The sequence below is a fragment of the Formica exsecta genome, unplaced genomic scaffold (assembly GCF_003651465.1).
Source record: "Formica exsecta isolate Colony F162 unplaced genomic scaffold, ASM365146v1 scaffold196, whole genome shotgun sequence".
NCBI classification, from domain to species: Eukaryota; Metazoa; Arthropoda; class Insecta; order Hymenoptera; family Formicidae; genus Formica; species Formica exsecta.
The window spans coordinates 898131-923552 of record NW_021849259.1 but is presented as its reverse complement, the minus strand read 5'-3'; the positions used below and the strand labels follow the sequence as shown (position 1 = coordinate 923552).

The 25422-nt window shown below is 31.8% G+C and overlaps 1 protein-coding gene across 2 annotated transcripts in view; it reads left to right on the top strand.

Moving 5' to 3' along the window:
* Positions 1-24429, top strand: part of LOC115234182 (neuropeptide CCHamide-1 receptor-like) — a 45080-nt gene extending 20651 nt beyond the window's left edge. For both annotated transcript variants that reach the window (XM_029804984.1, XM_029804983.1), the window contains exons 2-7: positions 18457-18928; positions 21783-21975; positions 22213-22346; positions 22522-22695; positions 22939-23189; positions 23493-24429. In XM_029804984.1, coding sequence (XP_029660844.1) covers positions 18590-18928; positions 21783-21975; positions 22213-22346; positions 22522-22695; positions 22939-23189; positions 23493-23802 — 1401 coding nt within the window. In that variant the 5' untranslated portion in view covers positions 18457-18589 and the 3' untranslated portion in view covers positions 23803-24429. The remainder of the gene's footprint in view (positions 1-18456; positions 18929-21782; positions 21976-22212; positions 22347-22521; positions 22696-22938; positions 23190-23492) is intronic.
* Positions 24430-25422: the final 993 nt, after the last annotated feature.

Genomic DNA, 25422 nt, shown 5'->3' with positions numbered 1-25422 from the left:
CTTTCTATCCGATTTCATTTGATGCTTTCGTTACATACGAAACAATATCTATAAAAAGTTTTATATGGGTTTGTAACTTTTCGAGACGAAGTGGTAAACCATTTGCATTCAAAGGTTGGCAGTAAAAAGAGGAATGGCTTTCAAGCTGGATGATGGAACACGGAAAATTGAATCTGAACGGAATAGTATAATTATAGACTTTTTTTCGCACTGAAAGCATCGAGTGATACGAGGTGAGCTTAGCTTTGTGCGAATAGTTGCAAATCCATATGTAACCGTACGATTATAAATCTCGTTTATCAATTTTTATTTTTTTATTTACGTTTTTTCACGATAATGTAATAGCTGTATTTAAAATAAGAAGTAGGAGGGAGTAATGTATATAAACATACAAAAATGTTAATGAAGAGAAACAACACAAATAACAGTAGAAAGAATCAAATATAATTGCAATATCTTAAAATGATATATTTCAGAAACTAATAGTGTCCACCATATAATTCAAATTGTATATGACTTAAAATTATAATATATGCAAAAGTCAAGGTAATTAATAAGGTGTAATATTTTATGCATGTTTACTAAGATTTTAATTAATATACAAATAATTACCATTTTATATTAATCACGTTTATAGTTTAATTAGGAGAAATAACTAAAATATTTATATTTTCAATTTGAAATCCTTTTACACATTTTCGTGCTCTTACCTTTCTTTAAATATCTTAAAAGGGAAATCGTAAAAGACGCGATCTATTGAACAAACACTTCGAATGATAAACTAGGTCAAGGTCTTGGAGGAAAGCAATCTACGGTTAATTGAAGATTATAATGGGGACAAAGTAAGTTGATATATCTGCGATAAAGACACTATTATCATTATTTTAGTCTCATGTTTCTACCCGTTTTCTATGTTTTCAGCTAATTATCTTTCTACAGAATTCATAAAGAAAAATATACTTTTATCATACAAATATAACAAATTCAGCAAAAAATCTATATATGTATATAGGCCTATCAAAAGTGGCCACCACCTTTTATCATTTAAACTAAAAGAGATAGACCATAACAAATATATATCAAATTAAATGGTTCAAACTGAACTCTATTGTGAGCATAATAGTTGCTTACAAAAGCTGTCTGTGTTAACGAACGGAGAGATATGCATAATTTTTTTATAACGATGTAGATATTTCGACACAATAAAAATTGTAGTGTTATTTGAAACGGATACAACGGTCTATGATTCAATGTAAATATTTTATATGTTATACGAGTTTTATCGGCTCAAAATATTGTGGACAATGTCTACCATTTCAATTTCGATTCTGCGATATGGCCAACTTCTGGTTCGTGATCATTTAATTTCATGATCAAATGACAATATGACATAATAGGACGGTATTCATAGTCCGTCTTAAGTACGGTCTTAAGATGCTATGTGTCTATTTCATTGGTTGAATGGGATCTTAAGAGGACCCAAGATCACACTTAAGACAATCTTAAATATAAGATTGAACTATGAATACCGTCTATAGCCGCATGACATACGTCAATTTCTAATGCACGAGTCAGAAATTGGCCATATCGCAGGGCCGAAAATGAAAAGATAGACATCGCTCGCGATATTTTAAGCCGATAAAACTCGTAATCGATAATATATGAAATATTTACATTAAATCATACATCATTGTATTTGTTTTAAACACCGCTACAACTTTTATTGTGTCCAAATATCCATATTGTTATAAAAAATTATGCATTGAGACAGGCTATTCTTTTTCGTTTATTATAATTTCACTAATTTGGATTTTATTGAAATAATAGCCCACATCTAACGTGGCCGGATCCGTGGCTGTTAAGGCTCCCAATGTGATTAATTGATATTAAATAACAAAGATAGGCGCTAACTAATTTATGGAAAATTAGTAAACATTAATAATATAATAGTTATTGAAAGAAACTCAGGGATGGGAAATTGATAGGACTCTGGAAATAAATAGTAACGAAATGAAGGAATCGAAAAATTCTGTAGAACGAAAAGATTGTCCTTAACAAAATTATAAGTTTTAATAATGACTTACATACATTGATAAACCGTATCGACTTCGATAATTCCGCAATTTTATAATTCTTCTAGTTTATCAATTCTTCTCAACAATCCTGTCTATAATAAATCTAGTTAATAGTGGCGATCCGATCCTTCAGGGGAACGATTCCAGGACTTTACAGTAGACTGTGGACTGTCCCACGGTCTTTTATCGAGTGACGATTTTGCTGACAATTCGTTGTTTCACTGGTATGTCAATGGTGGGAGGTTTCGACGTTCCCTTCCTGATATCTTGTTATATCCCGCTGATCGCCTTCTCAATTATCTCGACTAATTGTCGAATGTGTTTAAACTACCAACTTATTATTAAATTATTTCAACCAAAACTATATGTTCTCTATTTGTTTTACAATAATTTGATTTACAATGATCTTATCAATTTTCCCATTTAGGGGGATATTCGCGGAAACTCCCATCGGATCGGTTCACGCGTCGACGTTGAGGAAAGTATCATATTATTACAGTATATCTCTCTCCGTTAACATAGATAGCTTTTGTAAGCAACTACTCTATGCTTACAGTAAAGTTCACTTTGAACCATTTAATTTGATATATATTTGTTATAATCCATCTCTCTTTTAGTTTAAAAGATAAAAGGGACTTTTGGCCACTTTTGGTGGAACACCCTGTATATATAATGATTATATAACTAATTAAATTAGTTTTGTCTTTCTTTCACATGCAGCATAATCACAGATTTTATTTTAGACATTTCATAAGTCGAAGCATGTTATAACGATATTAGCCTAGTTGCGGAGTAATAGAATTTATTTGAAACACAATTACACACTTAATGACATTTTAATATAATTTTTACTTTGCAATATACAAGACTTTGTGCAAAAATTTACTTTGTGAAAATTGTGTTATCCATTATATCCTTTCCATTATCTTTATTAGCACCTTTAAGCGAAAAAAATCTTATTTCTTATCTCATTACACTTTATAGGGATAATAAATCCAAATAAAATTTGCTTCTGCCAATACACCCAATATGTATTAGAGCGAATAAAATCTTCCTAAAATTTATAAAATAAAAAAAGACAAAACAGGCAATAATGTACAATATATATGTCAAATAATTATAACACATTTAGAGCTTTATAAAAATTTTCACAATCTTTATTTTTATGTTAAAATGGCAAAGAAAGGAGACGATGTATTATTGCAAAAGCTTCATTGATGTTAATTTCAACCAATGTTTTTATAACATTTTCGTGAAATTGAAATACATATTCAAATGTAAGATCTATACATCTATTCTATAAAATAAAAATACAATGGCTCCTGCATTTTTACACAAACTGATAAGATCACGTCCGAGTTCCCTATGAATTTGCAGGACGTACCAACCAGTGCAATCAACTCTATTGTTTTCTAGATGTATTCGTGTGCCAACTACTGCATGCAAATACCATCAATTTTCTCGAAAGATAAAGCAAAGCGTTCCGCGCACACATACCAAGCGCGTCTTACGTATAATTAAATAACTTGTAGGAACGTATATATACGCGGAATATTCTTCGCACAAAATACAAAACTTTTGTGCACTTGCCTTTTAACGAGGTTGCTTAACTGAGATGGCAATTGTCAGTTTGTTAAAGTTTGCGACAAACATGTAATGTGTACCGCCAAGTTTTGAAATAAAATCGATTTCAAATCGCGAATACCATTTCGTGCATATAGAAGATGTTTCCTCAAGATGTTACTATAACAACTGAATCCTTTGTCAATGCTGTACGCGATTTTTATCTTCCTTGTTGTGCAATATTTTTATTGTTGTGCAATCCAGAATCCGTTTGAAGCACTTCGTTCAAATTATATCATTCTCTCTCGAACGTGACATTAAGTATGTGTGTTTTCAAGAATAACATTATTTTAATTATATATATATATATATATATATCGTGTACACTTATCAACTTAAATTAAGCGGAAATTATGCAACGTGATTGTGAAAGCGAATTTGTAGAAATGATATCAAATAACAAATAAATATACTGTATACACACATATTAATTTATTTATATATTCTCACAACGTGAAGCAATTTAAAATATTTATCGGTGGATTGTAACACATTAATGGATGGAAAGCATGTCAAATATATGAAATACGATTGTATCATTAATTAAAAAATCAAGTACATTTGGATACATTAGCGAGATGATTGTTCATAATAAAAAAACAAAGCGATTGTTCATTTGCAAAAATAAACGATTAGAGAATGTTCGATGACACGTAATGGAAATTAATCTGCTTTGAGCATCTGCATCAGCAATGCTTTCAGGATCTTTCACATACTATTAAGATCGAACTATTAAACGTCATGAGAGCGATTCTGATATAATAAATCTGGAAGAGCTTGGTAACGCTTTGGGATCCCTTTTTTGTTCCTTAATATTCCGGCGCAATGCGTACCTCTCGCAAAAACAATGACGCACATTCGTGTTCCTCAAATATTTCACGAAGATTGTAGGAACGCGTCCGACAAATTTGCACGTAGATCCCGTGGGTGCGGTCCCAATTTAACGCGAAAACTTTCACGCACGTGTTACATCCGAACCGCAGCCTCCGGGCGTGTGTGCTCGCACACCTTATCCGAAAGTTTCCAGGTTAGCGGCATGTACCGCGAGTGTGTGATAAAACTTTAATTCTATCCTCTATTTATAGACATAACTACGGCTCTCGGGCAATGAATTGATCCCGAGTAGAAAGTTCGAAGGTTGCAATGGTATATTCTCTTTTTGCGTTGTCGGAAAATTTTGTTATCCTCCTACTATCAATTTGTACATTGTATAATCGAGTTGCCGAAAATTCTCGAAATTTAACCGAAGCAAATGAGATATGAGTAACATATTGAAATGTTTGTCAGAAGTAGGAAAGGGAGGGGGTTAATGAAATTTATAAATATATTTTGATGTCACTCGAGAGCCTTAATTTTTTAATATTGTTTATAAATATATTTAAAAAAAATATATATATATATATATATGTTACTAATACATATATAATTTTATTCATTCTTTGCGTTTTTTGTCTATAATTTGTACGTTAACATTTTTCCAATTTGCTTCTCATTATAAACCGATCGGTTCCTATCGAAAGACAATATAACGTAAACAATGTCTCGCTAGACAGTTTGAAAAGACATAAATCGAATAGCCAGAAAAATGATGTTGACATTGTCGGGATTAATGGCGATATAATAACGATAACGAGGATCATAATGATAAAGCTCTAGGATATATCGATGCGGAATCTAATGAAAGTTGGTGAATGGTATCAAGTTTCTCATTAAATTAGTAGTTTATTGTCGACACAGATCTTACGCCTAAGAGAATAAAGATCAAAACGCAACGGAATAAGATAAAAGATATTAAATTTTTATCTGCGACTTTTTATTTTTGTATTATTCTTTTTGTAAGTTTCTATTCATTATCTTGCACAAGAGCATATCATATGCTACATAAAAATTGTTATAATTAGCTATTAAAGCATTCGTGTATGCTATTTCGTACAAAAAATCGTGCTGCTTACAGGCTCATTAAAGCACGTACATTTATGCGATTCACATATTTGCATTACTGCTAAATATAATGAGTATATTATTAGCTCAATTTTTTCTTGATTCCTTAATTATACCCACGCTTAATTTCACGGTAATTATGCTTGTCATAATTTAGCTTTTAATCGCCGCGACATCCGTAATGTAAAGAAGAAATACTCTCTCTTAATTATGAATTTTAATATTTTTGATCCTTAAATGCATAATTCTCGGGAACTTAACGACGTTAAGTTGTTCGACCTACAAATTCTGCAAAGACATAAAATGCATCTCCCAGGATTAAACATCGAGAAAATTAATAGTTCCTGTCATTAGAAGCTCATTAGCTTTCCTGCAACGTCAAGTGAAATCGTCGACGGAAACCAATAAAATATTTCTGCTCCGATATTGTTTTCTATAATTAAATGCCAATAATGTACAGAAAGATTATTAGTCTACTATATTATAGATTGGATGTGTGATAAGTTATAACGAAAAAATCACGCTGACAAAGATATTATCAAATGTTCATTTATAAAAAATGTTATCTCCATAAATCGAACGTAAAAGTGGCTTCCTATAAAAAAGATTGTTGGAAAAGTTTTCCATATAACAATTCCGTTCTTAAAAATTGTTAAAAATTTATGACATGTATGTATGTAAATTTATATTTGTAGCGTTCTTGGTTTATTACGTAATGGAGTTGTGCAATATACATTTTATGTGATATTGCAAAAACGCAACTGTACATCGATGCTTACAGTCAAATGTATATTCAGTATTTTTCCTCCGGATTTTATTTGTAACCGATATTTGCGATTGATATCTATGCAATTTAGTCGGTAAACAGTAATTTATTTTGATTTTATAGCTGCATGTTATTTTGTATTTCTGTGAATCTTTCTTCTAAATTTGAACTGATCGTAAATGTAAAAAAGAACCGATACAATCATACAACATGGATTTCCATCGTACAAAATCAATAGCATAGAGGTTCGCTTGTCTCTCGACATGTTTGGAATAATACACTATTAGCCATTACCGATTATGAATCGATGAGGCAAAATTTATCATTTCCGCGACCATATCCACATATACGTATTATTGGGAAAATAATGTTTGCTGATCGTTGCTGTGGAACAAATAACAATATATTTCTCGTACAATAATCGTATAATAATTCTCCAATTTAAAATTGATTTTAAACTAAGTTCTTGTATCATTCGTTCTGTTTCATGCTGTGTCGCACGTTTCTTACTTTTTAAGAAAAAATTTTGTACGATCAACGGTTAATCATATGAGAGGATATTTCACTGAACGCACGTATTCTGCCTAAATTCGCGTGGGCGATAGTTCTCTATAAAATCTCTAAATCCACTGCGAATCCATAGCTTTATGCATGATATATTCCAATGGGCTGGTTCAAATCTATGGATTCTGCAGTTATGTAATATTCCGATATGCAAGCGAGTTTCGATAGTTGTATACGAATCAGAAGTTTCCTTCTGGAATTGGAAGTCAAATAAAAATACGTGCGTACAAATGTAATCCGCTTCGAAAATCTAAAGGAATGGTTTCTTCGCAGTATCAAAAATTATATCAAAAATAATTCTAATTTTTTTTTTTTACATCGCGACATTCGAATTAAAATCTGCATTTAATCAATCCTCAGAGTTTTCGCAAATTTCTTTTTTGCTTCGTGATACAAACTTTGATATCCTACGGAATTTAATTTATACGTCAAATTCGTCGAAGCTCGAAGCTTCAATCTCTCAAAATGTCCATTACGTATGACTTGCTATTTAGGATAAGCGTATACAGCTTCTATTATGTTGGTTTTCCGGTACTAAAATATTTGATGTTGCATATAAATAGAAGAAATATAAATGATTTCACTATAACACATATAACACATATAACACATATAACACATATAACACATATAACACATTATAACACATAACACATTTATCTCTTTTTTATCCGCTTTAATTTGCATTATAGTGCGTTTTGTGCCTATATATCAAAGAGATATGAAAAAATATTTTTGTTTGTGCTCGTCACATTTGATTTACGTCTTGTCCAGAACGATCGATAATAGTCATACGTGCATAGATGCGTTAGTAAATGTTCGGCTAAAAGCGTTTTACGATACATAGCTTTATATTTCTAAACTCTGCTGCGGATATGTTTTATCAATTTTAGCAATTAATTCACGACACAGCATTTTGTTCTTTTAACAAAAAAAAAAAAAAAAAACGTGAAAAAAAGAAATGCTAAAATAGCGCTATATAAACAAACTAAAAATACATTGGGCTACTCGTTTTTATTGATATTTTTTATTGTGTCGTAAACAATTAAAGTTTATAGCTTTGAAAATTTATTTTAAACGACTTTGCACATAACTTTCAATCATACAATTTTATCATGACACCTGCACGTCAAATAAATGTTAATTAAATTGGTTTGAGTATATATTCCAATTAGTTATACAATAATGCTAAATCATGTGAGAAGTCATAAAATAATTTATTATTGAAAATGTGAATAATTTGTAACATAAAAAATAAAAATATATAAAAAGAGATACATAGATACGCGTAAGTTTGCAATGCACAATTTTTTCGCTTTTATGCAAAGCACAATTTTTCGATACTAGATTCGACATGTGATATGCATTCGTTACCAGATATATATCGTTGTAGATGTAATAATAGCAGAAAATAAGATTGAACGCGAGAAAACGATATCGACGGATGATGCAGATAAAATGCGTGCCTTTACAAACACGGACTCGTAAAAATATATCAAACGTCAAGTCACTACTCTGCGACTCCCCCGCGTCACACATATATAACATATCGCGTCATGTATGATATGTTCAGATAAATCACCGTTACTGTTGTTACATCAGTTGCCATATATAAAAAAAGTAAAAAACTGCAGAAACAAAATTTATATAGGAAAAAATACAATGCAAAAATTTAGATCAAAGTGACCAATATGTGTGCTATTTAAATTGAAAAAATTTGAGAAGAACATCGTATATTTTTCGATGAGTTGATCTTTTTTTTCTTCAGAATATTTTACAACAGTATATAAAATAAACTTTTAGTTTCAAATTTTCTTAAGTGCTTCTTCAACGAAGATTATGTGTTTAAATATTCTGAATATTTTTCTTACAACAGTTTATATCTCTAATCTTTTTTTATAGTTTGACGTTTGCTCTTTACTTGTAATAATTTATCGTTACAAAGATCGTTATAAGTTACACCAGAGTAAGAAGTTGCTGAGTAAAGATTTAAGAAACTTTCTTGACAATAATATGAAATTTCTATAAGATGACATTAAGATCTTATCCTATTTCAATAAGTAACAAAAACTCAGCAATACACTATTCAAACGAAGGATAGAAAAAGAGTTATTTATTCAACATAAAACTTCTCTAACAATAAGTAGTTTTCTTTTTACTTGACACGTATAAATATTGTTCTTAAAGTTCAGCCATCGCAATTTTTAGAAAAAATGTATCAATATTGTTTTAATTTGTATCTCTAATTTGTAAAAAATGTGCAGATTTATGCAGAATTATGTGCGGATTAAATTATACTTTTTAGCAGAAAATAAAGAGTTTTTGACATAAAGGGAAGCAAGTGAGTGGAAGAAAAAATGAGAAAAGAAGAGAGAAAGAAAAGAAAGAGAGAAGAGAAAGGAAAGAGAAAAGGAAAAGAACAGGGGAGAAAAAGAAAAAGAGAGAGAATGGGAGAGAGAAAGAGAAAGAAATAAAAAAGAAGATATGTATAATCTATACGTATACAATATAATTAATTATTAATACAATTAATTAATTTTGAATTTTGAGCAACAATTTAATTTGTTCGTGAGATATAAATGTACTGTTGTAAAACGCTTTTAATACCATAAAACATTTATTTTAATTTTCTTTTACATATTTTATAAGATTCTCCGGTATCATATGGTCAGGATCATGTACGCCCCGAGAGCTTTCAATAATCGTTCCCATCCCTAAATCTGCAGTGAAACGCATATACACACGTTCTTCATTTTAAAAGTCACTTGACATATCTACAAACTTATCGGAATCGGAACTATACTGGACACTGATGCGTCCTATTTTAAAAACAACTCTTTTAATCAATTAATTATAGCTCGTGCCGAAGAGAGCGTGAAACTTTTTATCACTCGCGATGTAGGAATAAGCGATAATCAGGCGGATGTACCTAAAGCGTGGTTGGAAGGATAACGTGAAACATCACGACGAACAGGAGCAGATGCTTTTATAATTTTATGGCAGCCTCGCGAGAGCAAACGGCGACGATGGTTTTATATCGGCCCCCTCGAGAGAGAAGCCACCTTCAATGTGTTTCATATTCCGACTTGCTCTTGGTTACCACGCGAATATATTAACACCGTTGGGATGATTCACCACTAGAGAGCAATTATAAATACCGCCGTTGTGCCAATGTGGCGAGCTCTATTTTCTCCATTGCTAGGACCTAGCCGTTTTTACCTCAGACAAAATATGTTTTGCTTCTAATTAATCCGTTTATTATATTCGCAGCAATGAGTCGGCCGTTAGTTTTAATGGCAATGTACAGCTCTCGCATTTATCTTAATTATATCAAGGTATATATTTAGATTGAAATGCATGGACGACAAATGTATCAATCTTCATAAAAAGACATTTAAAAATTGCTTTTTTTTTAACTGCTTATTTTTAACATAAAAATGTCGCAAACATATCCCGAAAAGAGAGATTGATTCTTCGATCGCGTAAAAGCGTCATATTTATGTGTACATATTTTATATATATTTATATACACTTTTTTACGTTTTTATTTCTCGCTTTTATTTTTATTCACGCTGTTATAATTGCGTATATAGGATGATGGATAGAAGGGAAAGAATGATAAAGTGATTATTTTCTTTGATGCTAGAAAAAACTTCATAAATTGAAACATGTGAAACAGTTTTGTGACATAAAAGAATATAAAACAAGTCTTTCTTTACGAATTTTTTGTCGTTAAAATACATATAATTCTCACATTAACAATCTTTCAATTTTTACGTTAAATGGTTTCATATCTCTATGTTAATATTTAATGTTTAATCGTAGCGTTGCAGCACATAATTTTATATCAATTTTATATGTTTTATAATTTTATTATTAATTTAGATAGTATAAATTTTTCTAGTGAAATCGTGATTTTTATGTTGGAAAGAAAAAATGTACTTATGATAAATATCTATTTTCAATATAATACGCTTTAATATATATATGTAGGGCACACAAATATCCTACAAAAATTTCTTTTTCTTATCTTTTTATCTGTTATAAGTGAAATTATTTTTAAAGCAAGATTTAAAGAAAAACATGCTACATCATCATATAAAAGAAGTAAAAAGCCGTGTTCACATACTTAAATGTACTCTTGTACTTACTTAAACTTGTTGCATTTCGTCATTTCGTAGTAAGAGTTTTTGCGAAATAAATAAGTTGTAACATAATAGGTCTTTAATTATTTCAAAGGAGACACCGGCAAAATTGACGTAAACGCTTTTATATCTCGAGTTTAAGCCCTTATTATATAAGCTCTCGTTATATAATATCTTTTAATTTTCCTTATTATATAAGCTCTCGTATCTTTTAATTTTCCTTATTATATAAGCTCTCGTTAATTCCATCAATATAGGCCTCGTTAATTCCATCATTTATCATAAAAGCATTTATCAATAAACAAGCAGCGACATTTCTAGTAAGCGGCTTGAAAAAGCTACTACTAAAGATATACAAGAAATCGGAATATGATCCGATTATAAAGATGCGAACGCCATTTTTTTGCTAATATTTGATTTTCCGGATAATATTTCTATCATGTTTGCCACGTAGTTGAAATGTGTCACATTTTATTTTGCAAAGTTTCCTTTCGTCTTGGTTCGTATCACTTGCTTCACCTTTGAAACGCGGGGAATTGCTGTTCTACAGCACACACACTAATTTGAGGAATATAAAATCTATAGAAAAAGATCTTCTACAAAATGCAAAAAGAGAATACAAAATAGCAAATAAAAATAAATTTTTAATTTTATATATATATATTTAAAAAATACATCGAGAGACGCAGATGTACACTATCCGTATATATCCCGAGATACGCATGCGTTTAATACATCTCAGGATCCACTCAGGATAAAGTTCATCCGTGCATTCGTAAATGTCGCTGTGTGCACACTACCGAATGTATATAGCCGCTTGCACACATCAGCGCGATTTACGTACCTCATGCATATCCACATATGTGGACTAATAAATGTGCATTCTGGAAATGCGTACACATTCGCGGATGCACCCTACAGCTATTTTCCGACGCCACTGCGTGCATCCGGCCGGAATATTTATGCCAATGTTAATCGGTAATTTCATTAATTAAGCAGTATTTATCGATTATATATGATGCGCGTGTAATGCAGTTATAAATTTTATCAATGTATGATCGATTTATAACTCGAATCGGTCCAATCGCCGGTAACGAGAGGGTAGAAATTGACACGCTGATGTAAAAGTCATTTAAAAATAATATTGTTTGTAGAGAATTGTATCGAGCAAAATTATCCTCATTTTCTCCCGTAATCTCATGCATGTTAGGTGATAAGCTTCCGTTTCTCTATTACTTTCGTGCTAAAACGGTTATATCTGCGCGAGATATTACTTCAAGAAACGGAAGTGAGGCCCACTTTAAGGCAATTATCATATTTGAAATATGCGATCGAATATGCATATCTCGTCGTGCATGCGAATAATCGCTTTTATTCCGCGATAGTAACTGTGGAAATTCTATCAGAATTTCGAAGTTTTGCAAGATTGATCGTCTTTCTCCTTCTTCCACCCTCTCTCTCTTTCTCTCGATACTGCTAACTCAAGACGAATATTTGCTGTTCTCTCAGCGTTTGCCTTTGATGCTGTCGGCTATAGTTTTTCAGTATGGCATGTTATGTATAATAAATTCCTCTGTTTCATAGTTTACATAATCAATGTTGCGGAAATTGATTTAGAGATCGCTGCTCAGGATTAAAGTGTTCTTTGAACAAGATTATAATTGCTGATTAAGAAGTTAAAATGTTTATTAGAGAAAAATATAAGATCGCGTTATTTATTTACATTTGTATTTTTGAGGTTTAATTCGGCTTTAATATTCAACGTTCAATAACTACGCAATTATAAAGTGGATAAAGAGAAACGTATTTGTGCATTCCAGCTTGACAGAATTTTATATAGTATATATGCAAAACGCGCGCGGAAAAATATTATTGTAAAGCATTTTCATTAAAATATATATTGTTCTCGTTTGTATTAGAGTATATTGAACAGACACAAAGCGCATATCAGCGCTGCGCGTGTTTTTTTTTAACGCAAAATTTTCCTAGAAAGAGATAGAATGCGCAGATATTATTTTTCCATCCATTAAATTATTAAGGAATGATTGAATTTATCAGAGAAATACAAACTTTGCTTATATTTTCTGTATATTTATTCCGATATAACTGTTACAAAAAATTTTCGATCGACACGCTTATTCAATACTCGAAATTATTTCCGCGTTATTTAAACACTCCTTAATTGAGGAATTAATTAAATTTCTATGAAAACATTAACTTTTTCACTGAGTTACTGAGTTACGAAAGTTGAGATGTCAATCTTGCCATTTCCAATGGATATAATAGTTGAGTTATTACGAGGTCAGGTAGATCGTAAAACGAAAGAAAATAACCTGGAGTGTTAAGAAAAAAAATTTCTTTTAGTAGTCGTATCGATCGAGTACGAAAAGCGAGTAATTCTATGCGGGAGAACTTGTTTAATGTCCTTGCAGCAAGTGCATTTGCAACGGTATAAATCGATAACTACGAAAATAATCTAATAAGTGTCAATATGTTTTCAAAGAAATTGCTCTACTGAGTACTCGTTCTTCTTACGTAAATATGATAAAATACACATTGCAGAGAGAGAGAGAGAGAGAGAGAGAGAGAGAGAGAGAGTGAGAGAGAGAGAGAGAGAGAGAGAGAGAGAGAGAGAGAGAGAGAGAGGCGAGAAATAACACTGTAAGTTGAATAAATATAAAACTGCAATCATTTATTTTGCGGAATTGATCACTAATATCATGTCGTAAAAAAAAGAAGAAATATTTCCAAAATATACCAAAGTATTTGAACGAGAAAGTCACATCGCTGATATATCGAAACATGGTCAGAGCGCAAAAAAGCGAGACTCACAAATATTAATTCAATATCTCGATATATCGACATATCACGATGCATATTACATAATTTAACAATAACATTTTTGAATTCTGATGATAAAATGCGCAGATTGGATTTGTAAATTAAAGCGTAAGCAAGAATAAAAATGTAACATTTTGATAAATTATTGATGTATAAGTATAAGATAAAATAATCCAATCATAACCGCGCAAGTTCGTCATGGGCCATGTGCCCGGATCTGATTATTTTCTTCACTCAATTAACGACCGCTATTTGATCCGCGATACTTTCCCGAGAGGAAAACGGTTAAAACGATTCTCGTCTAGGTCGTTAAAATGTTTACGACGCCAACCGAGATTTCGCGTTTTACACGTGGGAGCATTCCTCGTTCCTGCAAAGAAATGCGGCGACAACAGAAATCCGTGATTGCGAGGAGAAGTCATTCTGTTCGTAGAAAGATTCAGATTTTGTATTGAAGTTTCATTCACGGAATATTCATAATGACTGTGTCGTTTGATATTTTGTATTCAACAGTTCTGTCTAAAGAAATATCGAGATTTTACACAAGGGAACATTATTTTATATACATATAATAATGCTCTAAATAAGGGAATCGAATATACATATAAACTCTTCATTGCAAACTATTGGAAGAAAATATTTTTTCCTTTCCAAACTTTTTTTTTTATTTCAAACTTTGAATCTTGCATTTGCATTCATCCCTGCATCTGAAATATTCTATTATAGATTGTGTCAAGATCTCCTGATATATAATTCTGCCATCATAATACCAATGAAATACATTTGCATTACATCATCGACAGATGGCCTATGCTATAATATAAATATATTCCTATCATATTTCTTTTTAAATTGACATATTATGCTAATATGCAAAGAAATATTTTTAAGTTACAATTGCAATGCAACATACGACGAGAGAAATAAATTAGAAGCAACATTTGCAACCAATTATTTTATTCCAAAAGAAGGAATTGTCGACACGAAACGAAGATTACAGAGTGACAAGTAACGTACATATATAGAAAGTTTAATTAAGTGCAAAAATAGACACAGAAAATATTTACATTCTGATAGAAATATCCACACCCACACAGATACACATGATATTTTTCTTATGCTTGACGTAAAAGGCGTAAAAACTGTAGATTATCTATAATATAAGCGCAGCGACTTTAAATTTTACACGAAGCTTCTACTTTTACGTTTCTTTTAGTTAGATCATTTTTTTTTATAAACGTCACAAAACGCAATTTTATTCAAATTGCACATTTTGTTCCAATAGCCGAGATTTTCATTCAATTTCGCGACTTGATTACAATCATTTAAAATGTTTGAGACAGATGAGAGACAGAGAGCAATTTCTTTCAAAGAGTGATATTTGCGGCAAGTAATTTAAAATATAGAAGTACATCGCACATTAGTATGCATGTCACTAATTGCAAGGATGTTATGAATAGAGACTGTCAATAGAGATCGTGAGAACTATATTAATCATAGAAATTTGAAGCCAAATAGAGATTCAATATTGCTACAATAGTACTGTCTAGCTGACTAGTTTAACTACAGATATATATCGCACCGCTTTCATGGATTACTGCGATGTGTTGAACGTAGGAATTAGCCATTCTCTACTCTATTCGATTTTATCACGTGTACTATCTGCCGCTCTCGTTCTCTCCCTTTAATCCGTTCATTAGTTATAAACATGAGAATATTACATGAGAATTGGTAATACAACTCTGGAATGCTGCCAAATCACGAATCACATAAACTGAAATCGAATTTGTTTATCATTTAGCTCCCATTAATTCTCTCAATATTCGTAAATTTAGGCGAAAATATATATTCTAAAATATTTATCCGAATCGTGGGTTCCATTAATCCATTAATCGTGTATCTTTCGAATTCTAGCTTAGCTCGCCAAAAATGCGACGTTTTGTATCTCCGATCGTATCTCTCGCTGATATTTAATTTGCTGAGACGTTACCGATGAAAAAGTATAGAGATAATATTAATACATACATCGACATATCAGTTAAACGATATATTTGCCTGTTACAGGTTCTAATTCTATTTTATCTCACTGTCTTGTTTGCAGCTTCTAATCTCTTAATCGGATTTATACGCGACAGGCAAATTGTAGATTCCGCTAGTATACACACGTGTCACTCGACAGAACGAAATGAGTATATTGCATCTTAAATCTAGATTATATTTCTGTTCTAAATGTTTTAAATACTACCTATAATAAGTAATGTTATATTGTTTTCACGCGAATAAAACTCGCAAAATATCACCGTTAGAAATAAATACATTTACCTTAAATATAATCAGGAATTTAAAGATGAAACTAATCTGATTAATGTCCAACGTTAGACTTTTGAGTCTTCGTTAAAAATTAAATTTTTTTTTGAGTCATTTTACAGAATGTAATTTATTAATCCCAATCAGCCAAAATTAATTATCTTGTTTATCTTTATCAGGATTTATTAGATTTATTAACTAGATTTTCAATTGCGCCTTTTCTGTTGTCGATTTCCTTTATTTTACGAAAAGTCGTGATATATCGAAAGTACGAAGAATTTAATTTGCAATTTGTCAATCAATATCAAACGTGAACGAGGCTTATCGTTGCCTGACTGATGTCTCTGTACATAGCCAACGGCATTTCCTGAAGCGAATTGTGTGAAACGTATTACGATTAACGACTAACGATACATCTATGGAAAGATTACTCTCACACGCGCTTTGATACGTAGGAGAAATTTATGGCATTTACATTTGAAACTTACGAGGGTCATTTCATAAGTAATGCACAATGTGGTAACGCCGCGGATTGCATAATGCAATCCCAACGAAATTTTTCGACAGTTCTAATGGAGGACTTGAGGAAGCGATACGTGATTTAAAAACTTCCATCGTATATATGCATAACGAAAATTGTAAGGATCTCTGAAGAAGGTCTCTTACAGGATTTCAAAAGAGCATTATTGATTATAAGTATACTTGCAAACAACTTTGTCAGCCTGAGACTTTACTGTAAAAGCTCCAAATATAATTTCTACTGATATAAAAATTTGAGATAATTGAAGCAAGAATTAATTATAAATTTTATTAATTATTAATTACTAGAATAAGTTGTCACATTGCTTTGATTAGATTTTTTTTTAATTTTAGTTACTTTTTAAGAGATGGTAAAATAAAGCAAACCACAAAATCAAGTTTATTTGTCTTATCTGAGCTCGTTTGTATAACGATTAGTTGCAATCTTAGATAGATTTTACAATAAATAAATAAATTTTTTCGTAAACTTGCTATAATGTTGATATGCATACAATTTTACATGCTATGTTGCAATCGTTGAAAAATGTTCATTTGATTATATTTTAGAAAATTAAAAAGAAAACAAATAATTTTTTTATATTCTGTGATGAATGCATAATCCAAAGAAAAATGATCGGAAATTAATCGATGCAAAAAAAAAGAATAAAATCTCTATCTCTAAAAGAAGAGATTAATTAATTCTATTTACATAGCCGCGTAAAATCGAGAACATTTTATAAGAAATGAAAAATTAAGCAGTCAGAGCGCTCTTATTTTTTAAAACTATTTAATCTATAATTTTGTCGAAAGCTTCTCTTTTAAACCTTTAAAACTATTCCTTGTTTGCCTATTTGAGATGCAAAATAAGAGAGCTTAATTCTTATCTTAAGTATATATAAAACTTGAGAAAACTAAAATTGAAAATAAAAAGAAAGTTTTGATTCTGGAATAAAATATCAAACTACAAAGGCAAACCACAACCATTTAATACATATATATGAAACAGTATGTTAATTAAAAAGTATTATTAAATTCTTTTCATGCACATTTTTCCATCTTAATATGCGGTTAATTTGCCCTACGTCACGCGATATTCTGCCCTGACAGTGCGATATAAATTGGCTTTCCATATTTCTGCTAAATATTAATCTCGAGCTTTCAATTGAATATTCCTTTTTGTAGCCAAAAGCTTTCAGGGTCATTATAAAAACAGTAAAAGACCTGACAGTTTATGTTGCAATTATTTCCGTTGATGTTTAGATACAAATATTTACATTTAACGTGCATAGTTTGCATATATTGTAATACATTTAATGCATTAACACAAATACATTATGATTGTAATAAATTAACATCACGTTAAAGCATGTTAATTATAATATGTGTGTCATAAGAGATAAAATAGTCTCACGGTCGTACATAAACTTTCCAAATATCAAACATTTAACATTTAGAGCAAATTATATTATCGCTATTATTGCGCTTTAAACATATCTACCATCTATCTGCTTTGAACATATTTCAAATATCATTTATCTTTGGTTGTACTTATCACATGTGAAAATGGTATTTTTCCACATCGGAAGATACAAGCCGATAATAAACGAACTGATTTCAAGCTCCTATAAGCTCCGTATAAAAGTGCTTTTCATCAACCCTTTCTTTTATTTTACAGCCGGTGCATGTGACTGTTGCCGGAGGTTTTGTAACACGGACAACGAGAGGAGGAGGATCAAAATGCAAAAGGGATTATATTCTCGTTAACGGAGAAGAGAAACATTTCTCGCTTTGAACTGGAACGAAGGGCCATGTCCTCCTGGCCATACACAACGAGCCCTACTCTAACTTCGTCGTTTATAATGTTGACGCTTACGACACGAATACCGTTGGCACTAACGTCGAATTATACCAAGGCCGATGGAGTCGTTTGGGACGACAACATGACGAAGGAGGTGGACGACAAGGAGGAGGAATACACGCCATACAGCGAGCGGCCCGAGACGTACATCGTACCGATCGTCTTCCTCCTCATCCTGCTGATCGGTCTCACCGGAAATGGCGTGCTAGCCCTTACGATCCTCCGGCACACGAATATGAGAAACGTGCCCAACACGTACGTTCTGTCGCTGGCGCTCGGCGATCTACTGGCACGTAACGTTTTGATTCCTTTTGAATAGAAAATTCTACATATGCGACGTGACATGCAAAAATGCGCGCGACTCTGCTCACACATATATATATCTCTCGACTATCGATTTAAGCGAGCTTATCAATATTTGAGATGCTAACGAGTATTTGTGCAGCTGCAAATATCTATCAAAGGATACGACATTTTCAAAATTCTACAAATTTTATAAATTTATGTTTGTGCTTACAAGTTTGAAAAACTTGTACAAACGGAAATATTTGTGAATAAAACAGTAATAAAATAAAAATGTATGTAAATGGGATAGAATAAACATGTATATAAAACAAGGAGAAATATATATTTTTATAAATGTTATTTCTATTACATTTACATACATTTTTCTCTATTATTACATCCTGTGTCAATATTTACATCAATAAAGTGTCGTAAATGCGTTACATATATATCGCTTAGTAATATTTCTTGCATATTTTTGTGTTAAAATGATTATTATTTTCTTTGCCTTCTGCTATATTATTAACAGTAATAAATGGAATTAAATATGTGTGAAAAGCTGCTATTATTTGTCGGAATGTCAAAACTCGGACAAACTCGAGAGATTTATAATTTACTTTAATGAATATAATATTTTTAAATTCCTGATATGCGCAAACGCATATTTTTATAATCGTGCAAATACTTGCTCGATATGATATAGACTAACAATAAATAAAATGCATCTTAATGTTTTTCAGCTAGATGTTATCCATCGTCGTAAAACGTATTTATAATAAATGGCGTTGCATCGATCATGGTTAATCCATTTATCATCAAAAGTAAAGCATTATAAAGTATTGACATAACGTCACATTAAACTTTTAACAGATAACTTATTGCCACTTTAGCCTTATTCTTTCAGAAACTTGTTTAAAACTGTGACGCACTTTCTTCAAAATAAGCGCTTTTAAAGTAAATCGCTTCTAAGCTTTTTTTCTCATATACATTCAACAAGATCAAGAAGGCAATCGATTCGTCGTTCGTTTCATCTGTCAAACATCTGCATTAATAGAATCCAAATTTAATTTTGTTGCGGTTTAAAAACTTATTTGATACATACATACATATATATAATGTTGCATTTGTGTATCTGTGGTGTGACATGGGTGTCCGCAGAATTTTTCCGGACAAACTAGTCCGATTAAGAGAATACGACGATAAGGTAATGACACACTAACATCGACGGATCTCCAAAGATTCACTTAATCATGTAATCAGATTGATCGTTCAAGATCTTCCGTCCGAATCAGTCTAAAAATAAATAAATACGCGTCTATATTTATGCAAGTCGTAGAAATGTCATCTGATCTCGTCAAACAAGTAATGCCGCTACTTGAAATGAACCTTTCTACATCTTGTTGTGACGTTGACGGTTACGTCATAACCATGGGCGTCCGCAGAATTTTTCCTGTTTAGGGGGGGGGGGGCATATCACTTTCAGATTAATTTTAAAAAATGTATACTTAAATATTTTTACATCTTTTAGTATTAAAGCTTTCTCATCGCATCAAAATAGATGTAAATTGAAAAATATTTGTGTTCTTTTGTGTTTTTTTAAATAATTTAATTTTTTCAATTAAAAAATTTTTTTTTTCATTTTCCAGGAGGGGCACGTGCCCGTTTTGCCCCCCTGCCCCTGCGGACGCCCATGGGTGTGATGAATAGCGTGTTTCGCGGAAGTTATTAGTTTTGTTATTAAACTTAATGCATATCGTTATATCGGGTGAAAGAGCAATATCGATCGGCTTAGCTGTGACGTCGATGCAGCTACCAGAGTTTGTCGATTCTCGCATCGTCGCTCCACAGTCAATCTTGTGCAAAGAGGATGTTTCTCTCACGCAACGATGCATACAGAATAGAATTTGGTAGGCAGAATTTTCGGCCAATATTAACCAACTTTTATATCATTTCTGATATATCAGGCAACAGCTTTTCGATGTAACAAACGTATTTCGATCTTTGCACAGTTGATCCCGAACTTATTTTCTATTTATTTGTTAATAATAACAGCAATAGGCTCGAAGTACTAACAATTAAGTGGGAAAACTGGCAAATAAAAGCCAAGGCGCGAGTATTGGTGTGCAAACTTATTATCGTTTAATTTTGGTAATAAATGTGTTTATTATTAAAAATAAAATAAATTTTAAAAATAAAGTACTAAAATAAATTTTAGTTAAAAATATACGTTTTTTGATCCATCTTCAGCATGGATAAAAATATATAAAGATTATATTGATATTTTAAAACTTGACATACAATATAATGTAAATTATTATTTTTGTTGATTGATATATTGTAAACCACTGACGGATATACGTGTGGCGATGGCGGTTGGACATTGTCCACCATTTTGTACATATTCTAGCGGGTTCTAGTGAGTCGACCATTCTGATTATCAATTTTAATTTAGAATTTGACTACAACAACAAATATTGTGTATGTCAAGTTTTAAAATTCCAATGTAATCTTTATATATTTTTATCCATGCTAAAGATGGAATAAAAAAACGGTCGGAACGCGTACATTTTTAATACACATTTATTACTAAAATTTAACAATACGAATTTATTTATCACCTTTTATGTAGAATCGCGACGAATGCGGTCTTAGTACAAATTGTTCGAAACATTAAATTTTGATTTAAGATTTTTAAAGAATGTCAATAATGTTAAATTGAATCAAACTAAGTCTCGGTCGAGAATCTTTCCAAACATTATTAAAGTTTAATAGATGTGTACGTCCTTCTTATTATTCAATTTTCTTCTCGATCGATTTTGATCGATGTTTATCGAGCAGTTCTTCATATTATTCTATAGGTCATAGTAACATGTGTCCCGTTCACCTTTACCGTCTACATTTTGGATTCCTGGCCTTTCGGACTATTACTATGCAAACTTTCCGAATGTGCCAAGGACATCTCCATCGGCGTTTCCGTTTTCACGCTGACTGCTCTCTCAGCGGACAGGTTCTTCGCCATCGTGGATCCTATGCGAAAATTACACGTCACAGGTATATAATATAATCATAGCTTCGTGAACTGTGAGAGATCTTTGTGTACGAGAAACACGAAACGAGAGAGATATCGGAGACAACTATTGATATGCAAGTAAGAATTTTCTCTGTCAAAGATATAACGTTCTCGAACTAACAATCAATACTTTTATCGATCAGGTAAAATTTATATCTTGCATTTTCAAGAGCGAGGGACAAAAACGAGCTATTGAATTATTCGATTATTCGTTTAAGGTAGCGGAAGACGTGCAACGCGCTTTACCGTGATGGTTGCGGTGCTGATTTGGGTATTGGCTATAGTATGTGCGATCCCGGCTACCTTCTCGTATATCAGAGTCTTCAAGGTCAACCGGAATGTGAGCTTCTGCGTAAGTCAGATCATCATGTTCATAACGAGTCCCGTTTTAGATCAAGCTTGTGTGTAAAGTTCGTCGTAAACCGCTGTATATAGCACTAAAGAGCGAACGACGTTCTACCCTACTCTGTGAAACGTCAAGCAAACACCCCTCTAACGATTTCGATGTATGTTCATGCAAATTGAAGGCGTGCTATCCGTTTCCGGACGAGTTTGGGCCAAATTATCCAAAAGTGTTGGCGATATGCCGCTTCTTCATCTACTACGTGATACCTCTCAGCATCATCGCAGTTTTCTACATGCTGATGGCCAGGCATTTAATGCGCAGTACAAGAAATATAATCGGCGAGATGCAGGGCCAGGTAAAATTTGATTGCGCGCGTTTAATTATAATGTGGGAAGAATTCAGATGTTTTGTTCAAATTCAATTTTCAATCCTCTTTTTTTCTCTAGCGTTCTCGAAATTCTCTCTTATCATTTGTAGACAATTTTAGATTACGTCAGGATTTATGAGAGATTATTATAGCGTTCCATTAGTTTATACAGTAAACACATTACGTACACTTTTATGTGAGCACACGCCGATGCATGCGCTAACATTCCAGGTGAAGCAAGTACAAGCCCGTAAAAAAGTAGCAAAGATGGTGATGGCCTTCGTCATTGTGTTTGCCGTATGTTTTTTACCGCAACACGTTTTCAAGCTGTGGTTTTATATCTATCCGACTGCGCAAATGGATTACAATGCCTTCTGGCATTATTTCCGTATTTTAGGTTTCTGCCTCGCTTTCACCAACAGCTGCATCAATCCCATCGCTCTCTACTGCGTGAGTGGTACTTTCAGAAAGTACTTCGACAGGTAAGTTCAAAAAATGTAGAATCCATTGTACAGTAGCAAAGAGAATTTTTGTGATAACTTCGTAATTTTTATTATATTCTCCGGGGAAATAACTTTTCACAAGATCCGTCGAATATTTTCGCACTTTTCATATTTGTCGAGTTTGGAAATTTTTGTATTAAAAAGTAAAATAAATCATTGCTTACTTTTGAATAATTCAATCAAGATCTCTCTTTTTCGAAATTCTCACAAAGTTTCCTCCTCGGACGAGTGCATCCGTCACATTGATTAAATATGTCCAAACAACTTTATAATTTGGGTCAGATATCTATTGTGTTGCGCCACGAAGAAGATGCAAAGACGGAATCGACGGTATTCGGATCTAAGTTCCCGCGTAAGAGGGCAAAGTTTCTCAGTTGTCAGTTCGAGAAAGTATTTGGGCGATTCTCGTCGGGAGCAACGAAGTGTCATACGTCTGTCTATCATGGCAGGTGATATGCGATCGAATGCTCCAATCAAGGAGCAAGAAACTACTATCACTCTGTCGGCATATCCGAATGGTATCGACGAGTCGTTAAAAAATCAACGAATTCCGATAGAACCAAACGTACGAGATCGATTAGTTGTCTCGTAGAGAAAATAACTGACATTACATAAGTGCATATAAAATAATTCTTATGTCATTTAATATATTGATCGAATTTATATTTTAAGAATATCTTTTCACAAGCTATTCCCGAATCACAATTTATCTAGTCGCGACTACTCGAAAGTTAAGAGTAGAAAGTTAAAATCGGCGATCTTTGAATTACTCTGTTACAGTATTAGGGTGGCATATTGTTCCTTAACACAATTCGAGATAATGTCACACGCGTGTATGTTTCTGTTTAAACATATTTGCGTTTCTCATATATAAAGAGACATATTTAATGATAAGATGTTGATAATAGTAGTGCCAGCGATAATTAACGATAAGCGAAGTAAACAGAACTGATTCTGTATGCTTTTTTGAAAAATTTCAATGTATTGTCCGACCAATAAATACTACATTCCGCCGAATAAATTACGCTATTAGAGTTTATAGCTTATTGTTAGACAAAAGTAAAACAAAATAAGATTTTAAGGCAAAAGCAACTGCGAATGTATACTACTATTTGTATAGGAAAGTAAATAGAGAGATAGAAGCCAAAATTGTATTATCAAACAATTCTTAATTACTGTAAAGATAGTATAATAAATAAATAAAGAAATATCTAATTGTAAGTCTGCAAATCTTGATCTCAATTGGATAAAATCCGCGATTCCGACTCGACAACCGAGTTATATTTTTATGATGTGTATCTATATAATTATATATACTTAGCGCATATTTATTATGTGTCACTTTGTACTTGTAATTGTACAAAAACAGGGAATATTTGAAAATTAGGAATAAAAAGTACAAATGTTAAAATATATATGCGAATTAAATAAACAGTATTGTAAACTTGCGTTATGTACACTTGCTTTCAAATATTTTATTGTAATATATTTTCTATATATACAAGAAAGAGAGAGAAAGAGAGTGAGGGAAAAGAGAAAAAAAATTAATTTTTATATTAAAATATAAAAATAATACGAGTTACATCATTTTTTAAACGTTGCAATTATAAAAAATACAATTTATTATTTTAGTCTTTATGTACAATTTTATTTTATTCGCAATCATGAGAAAAGTAAATAGAAAAGTTATTATTTTATTATTTTATTTTCCTTATTTAGAATTTATAAAAATAAACAAATTTTAAATATAAAATAAAATAAATTCCTTTTTTTAGCGGCACACAATGAAGTAAAAATTAACAATGTACACACGAAAAATATACAACATTTATATATATATATATATATATATATATATATATATAGTTTAAGAAATAATATCACTGTACTTGACTCTTACAAGAATAAACTATTACGACAAATGTGCGTATTAAATAACCAAATAACAGACTAAATAACTTACTTATAAAATACATCAATTGTATAAGCTCTAAGCCACGTTTTGAATGGATATGTTCACTTAATGATGAAGAGGATCAGCCTGATATTAATATAATAACGTTTACGAAACGTAACCAAAACGTCGGAATTAAGAGAGAGAGAGAGAGAGAGAGAGAGAGAGAGAGAGAGTATAATCTTTCTATCATAAACTTTTATTCTTGCTGTACAATTATGTAACATCCAATAAAATTATTGTTATTCTATGTGTAAC